Source organism: Oryza brachyantha, chromosome 12, assembly GCF_000231095.2.
Source record: "Oryza brachyantha chromosome 12, ObraRS2, whole genome shotgun sequence".
NCBI lineage: Eukaryota > Viridiplantae > Streptophyta > Magnoliopsida > Poales > Poaceae > Oryza > Oryza brachyantha.
In genome coordinates this window covers 4,214,349-4,237,043 of record NC_023174.2, presented here as the reverse complement: position 1 = coordinate 4,237,043, position 22,695 = coordinate 4,214,349, and the positions used below count along the sequence as shown (strand labels likewise).

General features: G+C 39.7%; 1 protein-coding gene across 1 annotated transcript; it reads left to right on the top strand.

Moving 5' to 3' along the window:
- The first annotated feature begins 9,031 nt into the window (after positions 1–9,031).
- Positions 9,032–10,644, top strand: LOC102710081 (xyloglucan galactosyltransferase KATAMARI1 homolog). The gene is made up of 2 exons (XM_040529228.1): positions 9,032–9,444; positions 9,564–10,644. Exons 1-2 carry the CDS (start codon positions 9,032–9,034, stop codon positions 10,642–10,644), a joined length of 1,494 nt encoding a protein of 497 aa, XP_040385162.1.
- The last annotated feature ends 12,051 nt before the right edge of the window (positions 10,645–22,695 follow it).

Here is a 22,695-nt window from a genome sequence, read left to right as displayed (position 1 = left end):
ATTGTCCCATCAGATGAGGATTGACCATCTCATTCCCCTGCTTGCTCCCTTGTCTGGTGTATTGATGCCAAAGCGGGAGAAGTTGCAGAATTGAGAGGGGGTCAAAATGATTCTGAGTCTGTGTCTGATGCCAAAGGTGGACAGTCCGGCCCCTCCTTTATCCTGTGTTCTGAACTTTTGTGTTGCTGGAATGTATTGACTGTAGGCTAGCTCGCATTTAATTTCCTTGCTACGTGTTGTGTGTTCGTTGCATGAACTCGTATGCCTTACGTTAGAAAAATTCAAGTTTCATGCATAATTACTTGTTGAAGGTAGCACACATCTAGGGGGAGCTAGATTTATTGCATCTCTGCATGTATGATGTTTTATTGTCATGCGTTGACTAGTATTGTCATCAATTACCAAAAAGGGGAGATTGAAAGTGCATCTAGCCCCTAAACTAAGTTTTGGATGATTAATGACAATGCTCGCCAAGCATGTGTGCGCTAATGAGTTGTGATTACAGAAAAGATGGGAGATCATTTTGATTGAAGGATTACTTGATCAAACTTAGAGCATGTGTGACCCAAAGCGACGGGCTCTACGAAGACGAAGGCGCTCGAAGGCGTATTTTATCTTTTTCTTTTTGAGTCGTAGGAACTCCGTACTACTAAGAGGGGTCATTGGAATCTCCGCATGCATCCTAGAATAAGTCTAAGCCGAGTGGAGTAAGTTTAGGTCCAGTTGTAGCCTATGCTGTTTTTCCTGAAGCAGGGACAGGACGGTCCGGTCCTTGGTCCGGTGATAGGACGGTCCGGTCCTTGGTCCGGCACTTTGTCCGGTGACAGGACGGTCCGGTCCTTGGTCCGGTGACAGGACGGTCCGGTCCTTGGTCCGACCCTGCTCAAGTTGAGTGTGTGGATGGTCCGGCCCCAAGCCAGACAGTCCGGTGGCAGGACGGTCCGGACCTTGGTCCGGCCCCTGCTCCGAGTGAGTGAGTTAAGTGTCGGCCGGACGGTCCGGCCCCCTAGCCGGACAGTCCGGTTAGGTTTTTTTCCAACAGCTAAGTGACATCTGCCAGCATATAAAAGGGGCTCTTGAGATCTAGCCGTTGGTGAGGCTTTTTGTTCGATTTTTCTGGTTGCTAGGATAAGTTTAGCACCTCTCAAGCCTCCCCACTAACCCAATACATCTCCTAGAGAGATTAATCGTTGGATCATGTCTTAGAGAGAGTGTTAAGGTTAGTGAGTGATAGAGTGTTCATTCTTGGGCATTGATAGATGCATGTGGAGTCAAGGTGACCTATTACTCTTGGAGATTGATCTCCTAGACGGATAGACGTCGCCCGCGAGCCTCCGATTCGTGTGGATCACCCGGGAGCAAGTTGTGAAGGTTGATACCTAACCTCCGCAAGGGAATAGATAAGATTGATAGTGGATTCGTGTACTTTCTCATAGAAGGCTGCAGGGTAGAGCGAATTGCAATCTAGGGCTGGGCAAGCCGCCTTGATGTTGACCTTGGTGGTCGATCGAAGGGGTTTTTAGTCTCTAATTGTGAATTCGGAGAACCGTGTTGGCCTTGTGAGAGTAAGCCAAGAGAGAGAAAGGATTGAGAGAGATCCCGCTTGCAGGAGCGCCTCAACGGAGAGTAGGATCGAAAGATCCGAACTTCGGGATAAATCTCTCGTGTCTTTGTTCTTATGATTTGGTGTTCTGTTTGTTCCTGCAATCTTTCTGCTGTTTTATTACACACATAATCATATCACGTTCCCAGAAACATCACCGAAATGGTAGACTGTCAAGTCTGCATTTTTCACTGACCGGACGGTCCGATGTTCTAACCAGGACGGTCCGGCCAGAGCTCTCGGCCCAACCCGAGAGTGCCAACCGGACGGTCCGGCCATAGGCCTGGACGGTCCGGCCCCTGTATTGACCGCTGCGATTTAAAAGATTTTTCAGGATACCTATTCACCCCCCTCTAGGCTATCTCTTTAGGACTTCACGCTCGACCAGTGACTAGCGCTTAACTAATGTCAACAATATTTTGACTGATCGCACTCTCTCTAACTTTTGGTGGCTATAACTTGACGAAATAGAAGATTTCGGGCGACGAATAGTAAACTAAAGAACTAAAATAAGCAACACAAAACAGTCTTTGGTGCTACGAACAGTCTACAACTTTCTTGTTTTCTCTTCTATTTATTCTCCTCCTCCGATGGAGTCTTTTACATGCAACTCTGATCGATTAGACAACTAGTTCGGATTGCCGTGCCATCCCATGACTAAAAACCAAAAAGTGTGCAACTCATGCTGAAAATAAACAAAACGTGGAAGAAAAACTAGCTTAACTGAATGGACAAGATTATGATCTAACAGATGAACAGTGCACCGACGGCGACGCCACCCCTAGCTAGTCACCTCCACCGACGGCGACCCTCACCTCCTGTTTCACCAAAGAATGCAAGGAGACAAACCCCAAGTCGCCGGAAAGTTCGCCTTCCTCTCTGATACTGACCGGCTTCTTTGCCATTTCGCCGGTGAGCTCTAGTGAGCTTCGCCGCCCTTAATTAGCTCGCTGTACACCGAGAACTAGCCTATTTCCGCCGGCGCCGCCGTGAATCTCGCCGGGGACGCGCGCTCGCACAGTAGATGGCACCGTGGACTAATTTGAGAATGTTTAAAGATGTAAGGGTTGTTTAGCAAAGTTGCCATCCACTGACACACGGGCCTAGGGACTAGATTAGTGTTTATTAAGCTTTAGGGGCTTATTCGCATTTTTTTTGCCAAGGGGTCAGGAACTGCGTTTTGACTGCCAGGAAACCCCAGGGACCTTTTTGTAGAGCGCTAGTCACTAACACGTGGGCCCTTAGGATTTAGAATCTAGACAAGGTTTGAGAAATGTTTAATTGGATTTCTGTTCAACTAAAAAATAGTTACAAAATTGATAGATAATTCATATTAGCTCCAAATTTAGTGAAGCCATTTTTTCTTCATAATTCTATGCACTCTAATTTTATAAAATATAAGGTGGCACTTTCTGTGAAGAAAACTGATCTAAAAAATTATAGCACTTCTGGAAAAGTTTTAAAACAGAATTTCTAGTTATAAAATTCATGAAAAAACATTAGGCATCACAAAAATGTGAAATGAAATTTACAGCTGTTAGACAATTGTGTTATTTATTTCTATTACTTAATTTACTTTTCGTTGAATCATGTCACAAATAACCAGTATATTAGATATACCTACAATGATATGTTGAACCTATGAAATTCATACCTTTAATTAGCAAGTGCTAAAATGAAAATTCCTTCACCAATAAATATCTAAAATTAGTATCAATTTAATTCATAAAGATCATGCATTTTAGAGTATTTTGTATTTTTGCATATATGATGAATATACTTTCTTTGTGCTAAATAATTAGAGGAAGAGCCACTGGAAGAAGTAGAAGAAGTTGAATACATTGAGGATCCAGAAGAAAATATCACACAAAGCAAAAGGTTAACTGACTTTGCCCATTTTTTAATCCCATGTTTTGCTCTTTACATTGCTATGATTTTTAATTTTAATTATGCATGGTATGTTTGTATAAACTGTAGTTTAAATTGGGGTATATGATACATCCTTTTTGCTGCAGAAATATCCTTAAAATATTGTTTCACTCATACTTGAAACCATAGGATGGGAATTAGTACTTGATAGGTACTGAAGTGGGTTATATACATGTAAATGCTTAGCCACGTACGCTTAGTAAATTACATACATACATACATACATATACATACATACATACATACATACATACATACATACTTGGGAAATAGGGATTGTTTTACATATTTAAAGCAGCAAATGAACTTTAGTTGTGACCTAAATCTGAAGTAAAATGGATTTCAAACTTGGAAAAGTAAGTGGTACACATATGTTGCAGTTGTGCGTCGCTAGGGGATTACTTATATGAATTGATAAGGACCGAAACCATTGCTATTTATTTGTTAAATATTACTCCCTTTATCTAAAAAAGACAATCTTTTGGTTTCCGTGTCCAGCTGGTGACGCTAAAACGTGATCCGATGACATGTCACACACGAAGGCTTGGGAGTCACTTCTTAGAATGCTCCTGTGCAGGACCTAAATTTTTAAAAGGTGCGTGCGTGCCCGTCAGTTTGATCTTGCAACTGATAAGATATAAACAGTAAAACAAGCCGATCGACTATCGACCCAATAGGAAACTGAGAAACCCGCTAATGATGTTGATGTACAAGTATTGAGTTGAAAGACTCATCGATCGGCTGTTGAAAACTTGGATCGGCTGAGAATCCGATACAAAAGTGATTAAATAAACAATGAGTCATGTGCTGTGATCGGCTAAAACCAACTAGCATGTGATACTCATAAGCTGATGCAACACAAAATAAATACCGATCTAAGTAAATCAAACCGATTGGTATAAAAATAATGCAGGCTACTCCATTGATGTAAATACAATGAACATGTAGATCGACAAAGATCATCGGCTATAAACGACTGATAAACGACCTACATCTATAAAATATCTAGCCTATATTACTACGAATAATTATAGAAGATTGGACCAAACTGAGATAATTCAAGAATATGCTCAGCAATATCAGGATAGATACTAAACAGATCTAGATCGCTATCAAGCCGATGACTCCTAACTCATCGGTTGGTACTCCGATAATACAATGAGTAACATACATCAACATGATATAAACTATTTGATAAACACAATGTAATAGATCCGACCGAACCGAGATAGTACGAGATTGAAGATGTCAAATAGCATATATCAAATCAACGTAAATCACCCAAAGTGGTCGACCAGATCAACCCAAGATACAGAAGTAACTCAAGCAGAAACTGATACGCAATCGTGCAACCAAATAGAAGATCGGACTAAACCGGGACAATTTTAATATAGCTGATAAGATTACCGTGGCCGACAGAACGTAGGACTTACCCCTCTGCTGGAGATCAAGACGATGCAGCCCCGCGTCAGGTGCCAAGTTCCGCGGTGTTGAAACCTCGATGAAGACGGTGGTGATGCGTCGAAAGTAGTTATCTATATTATGATGTAGATGATTTACGATGACCCCGCGCATACATATTTATACACACGGGTGGATAGTAATTCATGTCAGACATGACACACGACTCCTAATAGATAAAAAGAAATAACAAACTATATTTGGACTCTATCTCTAATTCCTATTGAATATGACACGGTTTCCTAATAAATAAAAAGAAAACAAACAAGTCTCGATCGGACTCTAACTCTCTTAGAAATAAAGCGAAAATCCTAAACTAGTTCTAATTAATAGATAAAATTATGTTGCATGCCTTGGTCTTCGCGATTTCCTGTTGGATTCGAACTCCTCTAGATAAAATTTTTATATATGATTGCACATTTCCCAATCCAAATCCAATAATGAATTTTACTAAATTTTAGTGTTAACACCAGCGTTTGACCATCCGTCTTATTTATTTTTTTAAAAAAATAAAAAATAGTCACACGTAAAGTATTTTTTATCATCAAATAAACATAAAAATATTAATCGTATTTTTTAATAAGACGAAGAATAAAGTTATTAAAATTGAAAAATAGGTTTATTTTAGGACGAAACAGGTATCTCCTCTTGTGCTATTATGGGATGACTATATTGTAATAAGTTATTTATTATTTAAGCTTGAATATAGTTAGACTGAGTATATCTAGTGATGATCGATGTAGAACTGTTAAGACGAATCACCAGTGTCCCATAACAGAACATGTGTCTACTTAAGTGTCTCCGAGCTCCAAAGGAAGGTCTATCTAGCCCAGCCCATCATGAACTGCATTATAGTTAAGCCGGCCCATTCATAAATTGATTTTGTTTCTCCCTAACCTTCGCCTCGACAAGATGCTCGGAACCGCAACCAAATGCAACACACTGCGTTGCCACCTCCCAAAAAATACGAGTACTTGCTTGGCCCTAAAATAAGTTATGAATTTGTTACGAGACAAAGTGAGTAATAATGAAATCTCCAAATCTTGTTTTTTTCAGTAACCAAAACTTGGAAGCCAATAACCAACCACTTCAAATGAACGATGCTAGTTTAATCTTGACCTGAGAGGATTGATTAATTGATAATTCAGTCAGATCGATCAATCGCCCAACTGTTAAAGTGATATGAATATGATCCAGTTTAATCGACTTTGCATTCCATATATATGCTATGCGGTCTAGAATGTTCCGTACTCCCTCGCAACTACTGGCCCATTTGGTAGGGCTATCAACTTTAGATTTTAGCTCCAAAGTCCAACTCTAGCGGGAGCTTCTTTTATGGGAGCTGGAGAGTAGATCAAAATTATTTGACTGCTTGGCCTGTTTCAGAATTCCTAAAAGAGAGGATACATAGTAGATTGACAATAATACCCTTGTGAATTATGGGTAGTCATGATTAAGTCATAATTTAATTATGTTTCTTTTTCATGTAATTAAATAGTGATTATTTTTCTTTTGAATTCGAACAACATAACTATATAGTTACAAAATATTATACCACTAGAACAGGATCGGTTATCTCTAACAAGCTTAAAGCATCATCTCTATCGGACAGGGTCCCGTCACTAAGCAAAAGTCAGTGAGGTAATATATCGATCGGGCATCCGACTGTCACGGATGACACATCTCAATCGGACCAATACAAAAGCCCGCCATAGATGATCTCATCTCTGACGGATCTAGATTATACCCTGTCAAGGATGAGTATAATCAAAAAAATAAACATTGTCTTTTTGGTTAGCCTCAGGCCACGTTTAACCTCTTAGTTCTTCGAAGATTGACTTTCGAGAAAGAAATTGTAATTTGTTAGTATAAGTATTCTATTAATCCTATTAACACCTGGGCCAGGATGTCACACCCTAGCATCCCCAAATAGAAAAATTGTCAACAATAAAGTTTTATATCTCATTAAGATCTAAAACTTTTACTATGGTCTTTTAGCTATATAATATTTTTTAAACAATTTGAATTTGAATTTAAAAATATGATAACTTCAATCAATATTTTCAAATACTAAATGATTTCAACTGAAAAAGTAATCAACAATAAAGTTGTATAACTCATCAATATTTATAACTTTTATTTTGTTCATTTTTCTATATAACATTTTTTAAATAGTTTAAATTTGAATTTGAAAATATGACAACTTCAAACAATATTTTGAAATACTAAATTATTTCAACTGAAAAGGTCATCAACAACAAAGATATATAACTCATCAAGATATATAACTTTTATTTTGATCATTTGTTCATCTGACAAAGTGATAGTAATATTGTTAACAAAATTCACATATCTCTTATCTAGTTTATAAACTATAACGAAGATATAACGAAGATATGTAAATTTTATAAACAATGATACTAACACTTTATCGGATAAAGAAATGTCAAACATAAAAATTATAGATCTGCCATTGTTAAGTTCTAACTTTGCTAAGTTCTGTCGTTGTTGTTTTTGATAGGAGGTTGCAACTGAGGGAATACACTAAGCTAAAACGTAATTGTATACTCTATTTATATTAGACTTATATATATTGATTCATCATGTTATCACCAGTACCAACATTATATTTCTATAGAACTGGTACCGGTATGAAACTGGTTCATTATTCTCCTGCGACACGCACTCCTTACCTCTATTTGTATTGTGGTGCGGGAGCGAGGTTTGATAACATAGCTAAGATTTTAAGATTAAAGGATTATCTTATTTTGTCATTGCTATTCAAGGATATAGTCGATTAAATTAACTGTATAAAGTGAAAATCTTATTTCAAAAAGACAAGATGATGAACTTTTAGGCAGAATTTTTTGTATATGAAACACATTGTTTAGGAGTTCCAAAAGCATGCCCATAGAAATCCAAAATCCATAATTTAAAAGAAAACATCCTTAAAGCATTGGGATGTGGAAATCAATGAATCCTCAGACTCAAACTTGATTGGATGAACAACTATTACTCTGTCCATCCCAAAATGTAATTGTTTCTAGGATTTGAATATTGTAGCAAAATATAAGCATTTATTGCTATATTTAGAGTACTACTTGTCTTATTACATCACTTTACATTTCAAAATTAATTCTTCCTATTTTATCAACACCTACCCTCCCACTACCATCCATTTTTACGCAACCTTAATCTCTTTTAAACAACCTATAAATACTTACATTAATTTTAGGATATAGGTATTTTTACGGCTTCAACATGCAATGGACATAACATACTTGATTGGCTCATGAACTTCTGCAGTAGTTACAGTGCCCCAAAGATACTATTAGCCATGCTTAATTAACTAATAAATGTTTATGTCAGTCTCAATTAGGGTTTATATGGGTTTCAATTTTATTAAATAATATGCCATGTAGGCAAAAATTGTGATGTGGCATAAAATTTATTACGAGTGATGACGAGTTGAGTTTCATGGGGATGAAACTTGGCGTACAAATTATTTAGACTATAAAACTGTATTAAAATCTCCCTGGAGAGTAATTCATTTTGTCTTCACGTATTTAATAAACACTTATTGGTCACTTGGGTGCAACATTTAAATGATATGTTAGCCTATAAAACCATGAATCGAAATTTTGTTCCGAGAGCACATGTTCCGTTCATTCGTTCCAATATGTTTTGATCGACGTGGGACTATAGGAAACAACACTATAAAACCATACACTGAGAATGACCGTTAATTATCCATGTAACAGTTTAAGAAAAGAGCGATGCTACGGTACGGTATACAATACAATTAATTAAGCAGCTTGTGTACCGTGTACGTACACGTGTGGTCGATGGTCACATAAAATACCAATCGTTTTGACTCAAAGCTCCTCGCCAATTAATGGATGGATCGATTCTTGTTCTTGATTCCTCACTCGATCGATCGCCTATACTAAACCTCCCATGGCCATGGATGCGGACCTCCAGCTAGCTATGGAAACCGACTACCCCAAGTAACCCAAGTACTCTGAGCTCTAGCTGGCCATGGAAGCCAACTACCCCAAGTACGTCCCCTACGGCCTCCTCGTCGTCGGCTCATGGCTGCTCTCCTGCCTCCTCCATTTCCACGTCTTCCACGTCGCGCTCTTCCCCTACCCCGCCTCGGTCCTCGTGTCGCGCCGTGTTGCTGCGGACGGCAGCTGCGTCGGGAGGAGGCGGTCGTCGCCGGCGAAGAAGGTGGAGGCGGAGGCGGAGGCGAAGTGCGACGGGCGGTATGTGTATATGCTGGAGGTGCCGCCGCGGTTTCAGATGCTTGCGGAGTGCGTCCAGGGGTCGCCGGTGTTCGAGAACCCCAACCATGTGTGCGTCCTCATGGTGAACTCCGGCCTCGGCCGCGTCATCCCTGCCGCCGCCGGCAATGCCAGCTTCGACGGCGACATCATCCCGAACACCGGATGGTGAGAAATGCGCATTCAATACGTGTGGCCTCGACGCCTCGTCGGCGTTCTTGAGTTTTTCTGACGGGCTGCGTCGGCCGACGGCCATGGCTGCTGCAACGATCGATGATGGAATGCAGGTACAACACGGACCAGTACGCGTTGGAGGTGATCTTCCACAACCGGATGCGGCATTACGAGTGCCTCACCGGCGACCTCGCGGCGGCGACGGCGGTGTACGTACCGTTCTACCCGGCGCTGGAGCTGAACAGGCACAACTGCTGGTCGACCGCCAAGGAGAGGAACGGCCTGTCCGGGGAATTCCTCCGGTGGCTGTCGACGCAGCCGTCGTGGGCGGCGCACGGCGGGCGTGACCACTTCATGGTCGCCGCGCGGACGACGTGGTTGTTCCGGCGGAGGGACGAGGCCGGCGACGCGCTCGGCTGCGGCAACGGCTTCCTCGCCCAGCCGGAGTCCGGCAACATGACGGTGCTCACCTACGAGTCCAACATCTGGGACCGCCGCGACTTCGCCGTGCCGTACCCGACCTACTTCCACCCGTCGTCGGCCGGCGAGGTGGCGGCGTGGCAGGACACCGTCCGCGCCAACCGCCGTCCCTGGCTTTTCGCGTTCGCCGGCGGGCGGCGCGCCAACGGGACGCTGCCGATCCGCGACCACATCATCGACGAGTGCACCGCCTCGCCACCGGCCCGGTGCGGGATGCTCGACTGCAGCCACGGCCGCAGCGCAACCTGCCGCTCGCCGCGCCGCCTCGTCGGCCTCTTCGCCTCCGCCCGCTTCTGCCTCCAGCCTCGCGGCGACTCCTTCATGCGCCGCTCCTCCATCGACACCGTCCTCGCCGGCTGCATCCCGGTCTTCTTCCACGAGGCCTCCACCTTCAAGCACCAGTACCGATGGCACGAGCGCGACGACGACACCACCACCACCACCGATGCCGGGCGCCGGCGATACTCCGTCGTCATCAACCCGCAGGACGTCGTAGAAGGCAGAGTACGCATCGATGAGGTGCTGAGCAGGTTCACCGACGACGAGGTGGCCGCCATGAGAGAGGAGGTGATCAAGATGATCCCTAGATTCGTGTACAAGGACCCTAGGGTGAAGTTCCAGGGCGACATGAATGACGCCTTCGACGTCACGTTCAACGAGATCATGGCGAGGATGAGGAGGATCAAGAAGGGTGAAATGTTGCGATGGAAATAAGATGGAGGCGATGATGTGATCACCAAAGATTTTGAAATGATTCTTATTTTTTGTGTTAATTAGTAGTTCTTGGTTTGTTGATTGCTTGTATTTGTTGTTGTTAATTGTCACCTTACTGTGTGTTGTTAGATATAAATCTGAAAGAGATAGTTAAATCTACACCACTGACTTTGTTCTACTTCGGCGATTTGCCACTGTCTTTGTTCACTTATATAATATGATATTGATTTTTTTCTTAACTCTTACGATTTACCATTCCCGTCTAATTAGCCTCAGTTATATGATATATATTAGTGTGTGTATAGGTGGCATGATGAGAGAAAATTAGAACAATTAAAATGGATGAACGAAATGTGTTAATCTGCTTTCAGTTTATATATATGTGGACTAATATTGTATCTTGTCAAGCGGTTATATGCCCAATATATCGTCCATCTCTAATCTAACAATGTAACAAGATGCTATCAGTTTTATATAATATATTTGTGTTACTGTAGCATGAATGCAATTCCCTTAGGGCCAATTTGGTTTGCAGGAATTAAATTGTTCCCTTTCAAATGCATGCACAAACTGCAACACAAATATATTTTCTCTGTATATATGTATTAACATTGCAACCTTTCGACTTTATTTGAAACTCTCTAATTTGATTAAATTTGAGCTGTCACCTCAAACTTTGAGCTAGCATTGTTGCCAATTAAACTGTGTTCACATTTTGAACTCGTTCAAATTTATAAAGCCTATAAAAGACACTCCATGTGGTTCTCAGATGAGATAATTTTAACCACTCGGAGGATTTAATTTCACACAACAACTTCATTATGATTATATCCAAGTTGAAAGACCATTTCTTGGTATTCACCAATAAGACCAAATATAGCCAACCATTGGACCAATGTTCCCATGGCGTGTGATAAGCAAGGTGTCTGTACACAGTGGGTCAAACAAATGCCATGCATGTGCCGTATTAATCCTGAAAGTATAGATCAAGAGTAGCAATTAATATGCATATGCAAGCTAAGCCAAATTTTCTATTCTGATTTTGTTTGGTGTCATAATTCCAACCAAGCAAATTCACTCTGAGTCAAAAGGAAAAAAATAAAATGAAAATGTCTTTAGAGTATTCAGGCTGCTGCATAAGCTGTGAGAGACTCAATATCATTGGATTTAATCCTGAACCTGTGCACATGCATGTTAATTAAGGACAGTTGAAGTAAGCTCAAAGTTGATTCCTTTGATCACTCAATTTGGAGGACTATTATATTGAAGTCTGAGGATATCTGTATACGGAAGGCAAAGAGGGGCCCCTGCTACAAACCCTAGAGCAATTAAGAACGTCGTACGTCATGCCTACTAATTAAAATAATTCATCCGACAAATTTTTTTGTTGAACCAATTCGCTGCTCTTCAATTAATTAAGCAGTTTGGTTGATATGGGAGTACCACAACCTCATATTATGTGGCAAGTTATACAAATTTAAGTGGCGGCAGATGAATAAAACGGTCAACTTCATAGACAAATTAAAGTGGTAGTCAACTTTCAAGGACCAAGTTCGTTATAGATAAATAGTAAAAAAAACGACGATGTTTAATTGGTAGGGAGCTGGCAGCTTGATGAATGGGCACTCGCATTATGTAAACTCGTTTTAGTATTACAAATTTTGTATTAATTGCTACTCTTTTTCCTTCAAAAGAAGCTAGAAATATACCGCTTAATTCGTATGCCGGCGGTTCTGACAGTGTATGTCGCCGGCGGTGGTCGATGGCGGCGGTGAGGTCAGAGGGGTTAGGGACGAGACGAACAGACGATGTGGTGCGTTGCATTTGGTTGCAGATCTTGGCATCTCATCAACCACGTAATGCCGCCAAGTTCAATGAGAAGCAAAATCAATTTCTGAATGGACCATGCAGCAAGTAATGCAGTTCATGGGGTGATTGTTTGGCCAAACGGCATATTTGTAAGTGAAAAATAATTTGTGAAAAATATTTATAGATGTTTCCTTAGCGATCTAAAAGCCAAACACTAGAAAAAACCTTTGGTGAAAAAGCCCTAAAATCAATTTTAACTTTAAGGTTAAGAATTATAAGCATAAGCAGAAGAGTAAAAATATGGGTGCATGTGTTGGGCCAGATTGGCGTGACTTTGGAAGTATCATATATCACAGGCAAGTTGGCAAATTTTAACTCATTATTTTAACTCTCACAAGAAGACCAAATAATGAAATTTACCTGATCCCAAAAATAGTCAGAAAATTTAACTTTACAAGGAGCATTCATAACTAGTTGCACCAATCCAAACTATAAGGCCAATCAGATGGATTATATATAGATCTAGTTTGTGAAATTGAGAGGATTTGTTCAGTCAGTCAAAGCAGCCAATCCTGAAGCAGTACAACTAGCATGTGATTTCTCTCTCAATGCTACAATTTTTTCCTTTTTTTCGAGAGACTAGACTAGTATAATGCTTACATGTTGCAACATATTTTTTTTAAAAAAATATTAGCCCATTAAAGGTCGTTGAGCGGCAGAAGCAGCCGGCGTGAGGACAAGGTAGCCACTTAGAGGCAGCGGATGTGGCTTGAGTGGGGACCTGGTCATCCCTTCGTGGCGGCGAAGACGGTTGACCGTGGGGACGATGAACCTCGTGATGGCAGATGCAATCGGTGTGGGAACGAGGTCACCATCCAACAATGGCAAAGGCAGCCAACGACAGTGGTGGATGCAGCTAGCATGGCGACGAATTTACAACCATCTGTAGGACATGAAAGTGATGCGAGCAATGTTGATGATGGGTCCATCACACACATATGTAAATTGATCTCATCGCTTCTTCTATCTAGTGCGTCAACTGTCAATGTTTTATATATTGGGGTGGCACATCAGATCTAAAGTACAACATATACGAAAGACAAAGATTTATATAAGTTTGCCCTCAAATGCAATGTAATACACTAGATGTATTCCGCCATGTGAATTAAGGGTGTTGAATATCATGCCTTTGAAGGCACTCCAGCCTCCCCTTATGTACCGAGATACGGTTATAAGGAAGCAACAAATACAACTTCAGTTTTATTTTTACGTTGTATTATTCAATTGAGATTATATACCATGCCATGAGATAGAAGACAACATATTATCTCAGTTCCAGTCTATCCCATATCTCCTAGATCTAACGTATACTCTATCCATAATCGGTTATACCTTCCACATGAGTACCTGATACCCATATCCTCTACAATTAGTTTGCGCTAGTTTGCACTAGAACGGAACCGGTTATCTGTAACGGGTTTAAAGTGTCATCTCTATCAGACATGGCTCCCGTCACTAAACAAAGGCTAGTGATGTGAGAAAATATCTCAATCAGACATCCGACCGTCATAGATGATACTCATCTCAATCGGGCCTAGATTATAGCCCGCCACAGATGACTCTCATCTCTAACGTGCCGTAATTATGGCTCATCACAAATAACTCTCATCTCTGATGGGCCACAATCTAGACCCGTCACAGATGAGTATAATCCAAAAAAAATAAATTATATTATCTCTGGACTCTCATCTCTGACGGGCCATAATTATAGCCCGTCACGGATGACTCTCATCTCTGATGGGTCTAGATTATGGCCCGTCACACATGAGTATAATCCGAAAAAAATAAATTTTATTATATGTGTGCTTTGGTCATCTCTAACGTGTATTTGTTGGTCACTCATTAGGTCACCCATCTCTGACGGGCATTTTGTTAGCTTTTGTCCTCACTCGTGTGCCTTCCCAGTAGGTCACCCATCTAGGAATTGCTCTAGGCTAAGCACGCTTAACCTCGTAATTGCTCTAGTCTAAGCACGCTTAACCTCGTAGTTCTTTGAAGATTGCTTTCAGAAAAAAAATTGTAATTTATTAGTATAAGTATCATTTTAATCCTATTAACCCCTGGGCCACGATGTCACATCCTAACATCCCCAATTCATATACATTCATCCACAAACACAACCATCAATATATTTAACACAACCACATTCATACAAATTTTATTCTGGTATTTTTGCTATATAACATTTTTTGAACAATTTAAATTTGAATTTAAAAATATGACAACTTCAAAAAATATTTTCAAATAATAAATGATTTCAACTAAAAAAGTTATCAACAAAATAGTCATATAACTCATCAATATCTATAAATTTTATTTTTTTCATTTTTCTATACAATATTTTTTAAACAGTTTGAATTTGAATTTGAAAATATGACAAATTCAAACGACATTTTGAAATACTAAATAATTTCAACTGAAAAAGTCATCAACAACAAAGACATATAACTCATCAAGATCTATAACTTTTACTTTGGAATTTTTGCTATATAACATTTTTTGAACAATTTGAATTCAAATTTAAAAATATGGCAACTTCAAATAATATTTTTGAATAATAAATGATTTCAACTGAAAAAGTCATAAAAAAAAAAGTTGTATAACTCATCAATATCTATAACTTTTACTTTGTTCATTTTCCTATACAACATGTTTTTGAACAATTTAAATTTGAATTTAAAAATATGACAACTTCAAACAACATTTTGAAATACTAAATGATTTCAATTGAAAAAGTCATCAACAACAAAGATGTATAACTCATTAGGATCTATAACAATTATTTTGGTCATTTCTTCATTCGATAAAGTGATAGTAACATTGTTCACAAAATTCACATTTTTCTCAACTGGTTTATAAACTATAACACATATATGTCAATTTTGTGAACAATGTTACTAGAACTTTGTCGGACGAAGAAATGACAAACATAAAACTTATAGATCTTGATGAGTTATAAAATTTTGTTGTTGATGACTTTTTTAGTTGAAATCATTTAGTAGTTGACAATGTTGTTTTGAAGTTGTTATATTTTTAAATTTGAATTTAAATTGTTCAAAACAACGTTATATACAAAAATGACCAAAATAAAAGTTGTAAATCTTCGTAAGTTATACAACTTTGTTGTTGATAATTTTTCTATTTAAAATCATTTAGTATTTAAAAATATAGTTTAAACTTATCATATTTAAAAATAGTCATCAGTGACGGGCCATAATTTAGACCCGTCAGAGATGAGGGTCATCAGTGACGGGCCATAATTTAGGCCCGTCAGAGATGAGAGTCATCAGGCCCGTCAGAGATGAAGTTATACGTGACGGGCCATATTTTAGGCCCGTCAGAGATAAGGGTCATCAGGCCCGTCAGAGATGAGAGTCATCCGTGATGGGTCATAATCTAGGCCAGATTGAGATGAGTGTCATTTCTGACGGCCTTGATAGTTCGGTCCGATTGAGATGATTGAGACAATCTCAATCGGGCATATATTTTGTGCCCGTCCCAGATGAGTATCATTTCTGACGGGCTCTAAACATATGCACATGCATTCGGTTGTGCGACTACATCTACAACGGGCTTATTTTAGGCCCGATTGAGATAACTTCGTTTTGACGGCCCAATAGCACAGGCATACAATGGACCGTCACAGATGAGAGGATCTGTACTAGTGTTGATTTGTACTAGTGTTGATTTGATCATCAATCCAGTCCCAGCTAGTCTATATAATAAGTGTCTGATTTCTGACTGCTACACTACTTTTTCTCTTATTTTTTTAAGATAGAGACAGTGGAGGTGTTGGAGAGATTGACCAGCAACTTATGACATACAAGGCATGTTTTTGGCATGGGATCTTTGGGGACTACCTATATATCTTTTTTGCGATTTATTTGTTAAAATTGCATGAATATGACTATAGTATAATTATAATGTAATTATAATATCACTAATATTTAATTACATATGTAATTATATATAAGTAGCATGTAAGTCTCATGTAACTTAAAAAATATTAGCTCAGTTCTAGTTATATTATACTCCTAATACAAATTAGTTATATTGTAATTATAATATAATTATATTATAATTATATTTTTTATTTTTTTCATAAGAATCACATAGAGTTTTCTTTTTAGCAAAACCGGAATTTTCTAGTTAAAGCTTGCTTGCTTGGAAGGCCGGCATTAGGGGGAAAAAAAGGGTATAAATTACAAACTCATAAATCACTACTGGGAAAAGCATTATTGCAAGCGGCCGAAAATGATCTTCGCAGGCGGGGCGGTCGGGGCGGTCGTCCGCCTGTACGTAAAGGACTGTGAAAATCACTGATCGACCATCCGCCTGCGAAGATAATTTTCGCAGATGGGCGTTGGCTAGTCTGGTCCGCCTATAAAAATAGAAAACTGCCGTCTGCGAAGATAGTTAGAAATTTTTGATATTTAATAATAATTTATCCGTTAATAAAAATTCTTGCAGGTAGATTATTATGTTCATATATTAGAAGATTATCAAGCATTTGGTACTGAGAAATTTACATATATTGCATAACTTAAAGTGTTGCCAAAATATATATATTACAATATTTTTATACATTGTTATTTTAAATACGCCATCTAATAATATTATGGCATAGCATTGTTCCACTCTCGAAGATTCTTGAATTCGTCACCTGTCGCTACAGAACCCTCTGGGTCAAAGAAATGTCCTTTCACATGACAGCACTCACGATGGATGATGTGGCATAGATCTCGTGAGCGGATCTGAGCCTCGTCGGATCTGCAAATTCAAATTTAGAGCGTTCATAATATTCTTCAGAGATTGAAGCGATGGAAACACAATAGATTATTGAGCGAGCATTGTGTTTACCATTAGAGAACTCGAAGTTTTGGCCCGCGACTTCTTTCTCCCAATCTTTCCATCCACGAATCTGCAGCAGCGTCGCCATGAAAGCAGCTTGAAACTATTACCAAGAAGAATAAGAAGTCAGAGAGGAGGAGGAGAAACAGAGCATGCCTTGGCCCTGCCCAACGCCATGGTGATGGCTCTATACGTGACATGGAAGACGGGCAGGAAGAAGATGAAGATGTGCAGCTGGTGCAGCGCGTTAATGGAGATCAGAGACACCTTCCCCTGCACAAGTCAACACCACCATCCAAGGAGCTCAGCTCGTTAGCGCGTCTCAGCCATCAATCAAACGCAGGAGGAGGAGGAAGAAGAAGAAGCTGAAAGGCTCGTAAAACGTCGGGGCATTTGGTTCACATCTTGGCCTCGGCGAGCAACCGGTAGTGCGGAGGGCCGGAGAAGGCGGCGGCAAAGGGGGTGCCATGAGACCGAAGTGCTCGGCCGGCTTGGCCATGTGGCCGGGCTCCTTGGCGCCGGCGGACTAGCCGCCGGCGTGGTGGGCTTGCTGGGATGGGGCAGCGTCGGAGCTCGTGCCCGTGCAAGTGGCTGGCAGAGGCGGCGGTGGAAGAGGCGGTGGTGGAGGCCGGCAGATGGGGTGCGACGGTGGTGGTGGAGGCCAGCGACGGTGGCCGGATGTCGAAGCGCGGCGGCGGAGGTCGGGGGCGATGGCATAGGTGGGCGGCGATGGAGGACGGCGTGCGGAGACGAAAAGATTTGGCAGCCTCACGGTGTCAAAAGTGTAGGGTTCGCGCTCGGACTTGAAAATTTTAGGGTAGCGGACGGGCGCTCATATAGGGAAAAGGTTTTCGCAGGCGGGTGGTCTGCCTGCAAAATTTCATCTTCGCAGGCGGACTACCTGCCTATGAAAACTATTTTCACGATCTTCGCAGGCGGACGGTCCGCCTGTGAAAATGTAACCCCTACACGGCATAACTATCTTCGCAAACGGCCCGTCCGCCTGCGAAAATTGTTAGAGATGTGATTGTATTTATTTTGAATTTTTTAATTTATTTTTGTAATTTGTAAATTTATACGGTAGTTGTAATAAAAATATTAATTTTACGTATAAATATAAAAACCTCAATATTATTACTTTTATTTTTTTAAAAAAAATCCATACAATGGTAGGTTCACATCAAAATTTGGTACTGAATTTTCAAACCTCTTTTTAAAAAAACTTTAACATATAAAAGACTATACATTGTAGCCTACAAATGGTAATTGCACCTAAAAAATAGTAAAAACTAATATGCAAAATGTTGAGTAAATTTTTTTAGTTTATTTTTGTAATTTGGAAATGTATACAGTAGTTGTAATAAAGATATTAATTTTATGTACATATATAGAAACCTTAATATTATTACTTTTATTTTTTAAAAAAAATTTCCATACAATGGTAGGTTCACATAAAAATTTGGTACTAAATTTTCAAACCTCCTTTTAAAAAACCTTTAACATATAAAAACTATAAATTGTACCCTACACATGGTAATTGCGCATAAAAATAGTAAAAACTAATATGCAAAATGTTGAGTAAATTTATTTTATCAATTTGCAATATGATAAAAAAATAGTAAGACCAATATAAATAGGAGCATCTTTACAGGCGGCCCAAACAAGAGGTGCCTGCGAAAATGGATTTTATCAGACGCACGGCGCCAGCCGCCTGCGAAGATCGTTCTTTGCAGGCGACGCTTATTTAGCCCGCCTGCAAAGATCCATCTTCTCAGACGGACCGCTCTCTCTAAGTCAGGTACAATTTATTCCTACTGGGCTAAAAAAAAGCTGTTACATGGGCCAATTTTCGTATTAAAATTCCTGTGATTTGGCCCAATCAAACCAGGAATGAATAAAAAAGGCCTGAGATGAGGTCTCTCCTACCTGCCGCCGTCGCAACTATGTGTGCGTGAGGTATTTAGCATTGTTTGCTTACATTTGGATTATTATAATCAAGATTGTTGATAAAGGTTATTATAAGTTAGATTATTATAAGCTAAAGTAGGTAATACATAATACAATGTTCAAATAAGTTTATGTGATTAAAATAATTTCTATATAGATCTTTTCTATAGAAAAAACATATTGTTTAATGGTTTAAAACGTGTGCTTACGAAGAAGCATGTTTGGTTATATGCACCAAGCCAGATTTGCACCCACTCATGCAATTGGCGAGTGTTTGGTAGCATGCATGCCTTCTAGAGTCTGGCTCGGATCACCTCCGCAGCCGGGCTAGGGAGAAACGCTCGGGTTGAGCTTCCCTCCCTGTCCGGGCTGGCACGTGCAGCGCGCGGACGCGCTGATGCAAGACGGGAGATGGGGTCGCGCGTCCCCTCACCTCCCCCGCCCGCATTTGCTCTGGCTTGCAGCGCGTTCGTCGTCACCTCTCCTTCCCCGCACGGCCGTCATCGCCTCTGCCGGCCGCCAAATCTTGATCTAGCGAGAGTTAGTAGCTTGTTAAGTAATAGAGCGGACACCATGCCGTGTGATTGTTAGTAGCTTGCTGATGTTTCTATTTATGTTTCGGTCAATTGCTGGGCATATTATTGTAAATTATCTCTATCTTATTATTTAGTTATACATAATCTGCATAGATCATCGAACTATTTGAGTGGGAGTGAAGAGATGTTGATTTGTTTTTGGTAGTCAGATCACATTCAGAACATCATCTGTCATTTGATTGCTTGTTGAGCTGATGTAAATTGTATAGATAATGTACTACACTGGAAGTGTCTAACTTTGTATCATTTCCTTTTTCAACAAGTGAGATTTCAATTCTCACCTTTTAAGCCATAATTTACAGATTGCTTGATAATTGGTCATAGGACTTAGTATTTCAGGGATTGTCTGTTTTGAGGATTACTGTTGTTTCATTACTCCCCCGCTTATATCAAACTGTAATTTTGGTTGGGTGAGTTGGTTGAGGCCCCTTTTGACATTTTCTTCCTGGCAATTTGTAATTACTGTACAGCTCCATACATTCTAATTTGTGATATCTGTTCATGTTTCTATTTTATCATATAAGAAAGTCATGAAACAAGTGTTGAGGTACGGTCCTCATATATAAATTGGAAAATATATAAGCTGTTCAATTTATTAATTATATAAATACCTTTTCAAATTAAATTGATTTGAAAATTTATTCACTGCACAACAGTAAACACTTCACATAAATTTTTATTGGAATATTTATGCGGTAACCTTACCATTCAACATAAGAGGTGATTGAACTCAGATCAAAATCATCCAACCAAACACCATCTTCTGGATACAACATCCAGAGAAACGACCAACCAAATAAGATCTCAGGTCATCTAGGACAAACCCATACAAACAACTAAACACAACCAATTGCATGACTCTAGCGAGGCTAAGAGTAACCGGGCTAGAGGATACGGCCCAGGCTAGGATTCTACAGACAACCAAACATACCGTAAGTAGCCCGGCCAAATCTAGTCCTTAAGATGTGAGTAATAATCGGCTAGCCCGGCCAATCGCTCGATTCAAATGAATCATCCTGTTTAGTGTTGAATTGAGAGGATTGATTGATGACTCAGTCAGATCGATGGACCCAACTTTCAAGTGCTGTGATACAAATTGATCGACTTTAGATTCCATATGATACGCCACGCACTGCTACAAAACCAGTCCCGCTACACGTACAACCCAACAGTACTAATTGCATACGATTGAAATACTGTAACAATTAATTAGGCAAAGGGGTCAAACGAGTGACACTGCCGTCGTTGATCAATTGGATCGTACGTAAGTCGAATGGTTGAGTCGTGCACACAGCAATATCTCTAGGAAACCCTTTAGAGACATTTTCAGTCTCCATGAGATAAAAAAATAAAAAACTGGTACCTGAAAAAACAACAGAAATATATTATAGTGTCGGTTTTTTACATGAACTTCGACCTAAAAAACTGATACCAATATATTATGGTACCAGTTTATTAAAATAACTGACACATATAAAATATATTACAGATACGGTTTAAAAAAACTGACAACCACTACAAACTAGCTCAGTGGATTCATCTTATCCAAATGGCCAGTAATGACACTCCATTTGGGCTGCCACCAATTATTTAATATCCACCTTCATATGCATATCCATGTTATTTGGATAGGGTAAGGGTAAAGAATAATCATCTATTTGAAGTTTGGACATAGGGAGGGTATTACCTGTTTCTCCACTTTGTTTATACACACCTAGTATGTAAAAACTCAGACCTAAAATTTTGAAACTCATGTTCACACTATAGAAATTTATTAATTTGATTAAAATTTGGTGGAATTATTTATTACGTACAAGATCAACTTTGTACAACTTTTGATCCATTCTACATATGGAACTCACATATCTCTTCTCTTTATCAATTGGATTACCCATGCCTATTAGGTAATACTACCTCCATTTTATAATATAAGATGTTTGACTTTTTTGGTTGCAACGTTTGACCATTCGTCTTATTCAAAAATTTAGTACAAATATAAAAATGACAAGTCGTGCTTAACGTTGTTTTGATAATAAAGTAAGTCACAAGCAAAATAAATGATATTTCTATAATTTTTTGAATAAGACAAATGATCAAACATTACAAGCAAAAAAGTCAAACATCTTACATTATGAAACGGAGGGAGTATCTATTTAGTTCTATTTTGTTTCGGTATACATAATATCTTTAAAATTGGGTGTGGGTAAAATTAGATATAGATAAGGATTCCTCGATAAGCCAATACCCTTCTAATGGTATAGGTCTACGCGCCTCTTATCTACCCATTCATCATATTCACACAGCTGGTCTAGGGCGATGTCCCATCCCTTCCTGCTCCACGCGCTGATGCCCCCTCCCACTCTGCCAACGCGCGGGGCCATGTGATTACTTTGATCGATGTGGCTGCTCTAGAACTACAACGAGGAGAAGCGGGTTTACATGTACCATATCGTTGTCGAGTTTCTCACCGTAGTATCACTACTAGAACTCACCATGTCCCCTATTGTTTTCTTTACTAGGGAACAACCTCAAACTAGTAAGGAAACATTTTCCCTATAGTTTTTCGTAGGGAAACCTTCCATGGGAACATATTCGCGGGGAAATAAAAGTGTCCTGCGGTTTCAACTATAAAAATGTAGGGAACAAATATATTCCCTAGGATATGGAATGGTAGGGAACATTGCTTACATGGCATTCACAATCTACATGTAAAGTGACTTCCCCTAGGTTTCTAAAACTGCAAGGATCATTTTATTTAATATTTTTCTCCAGGTTGTGCCACCACACA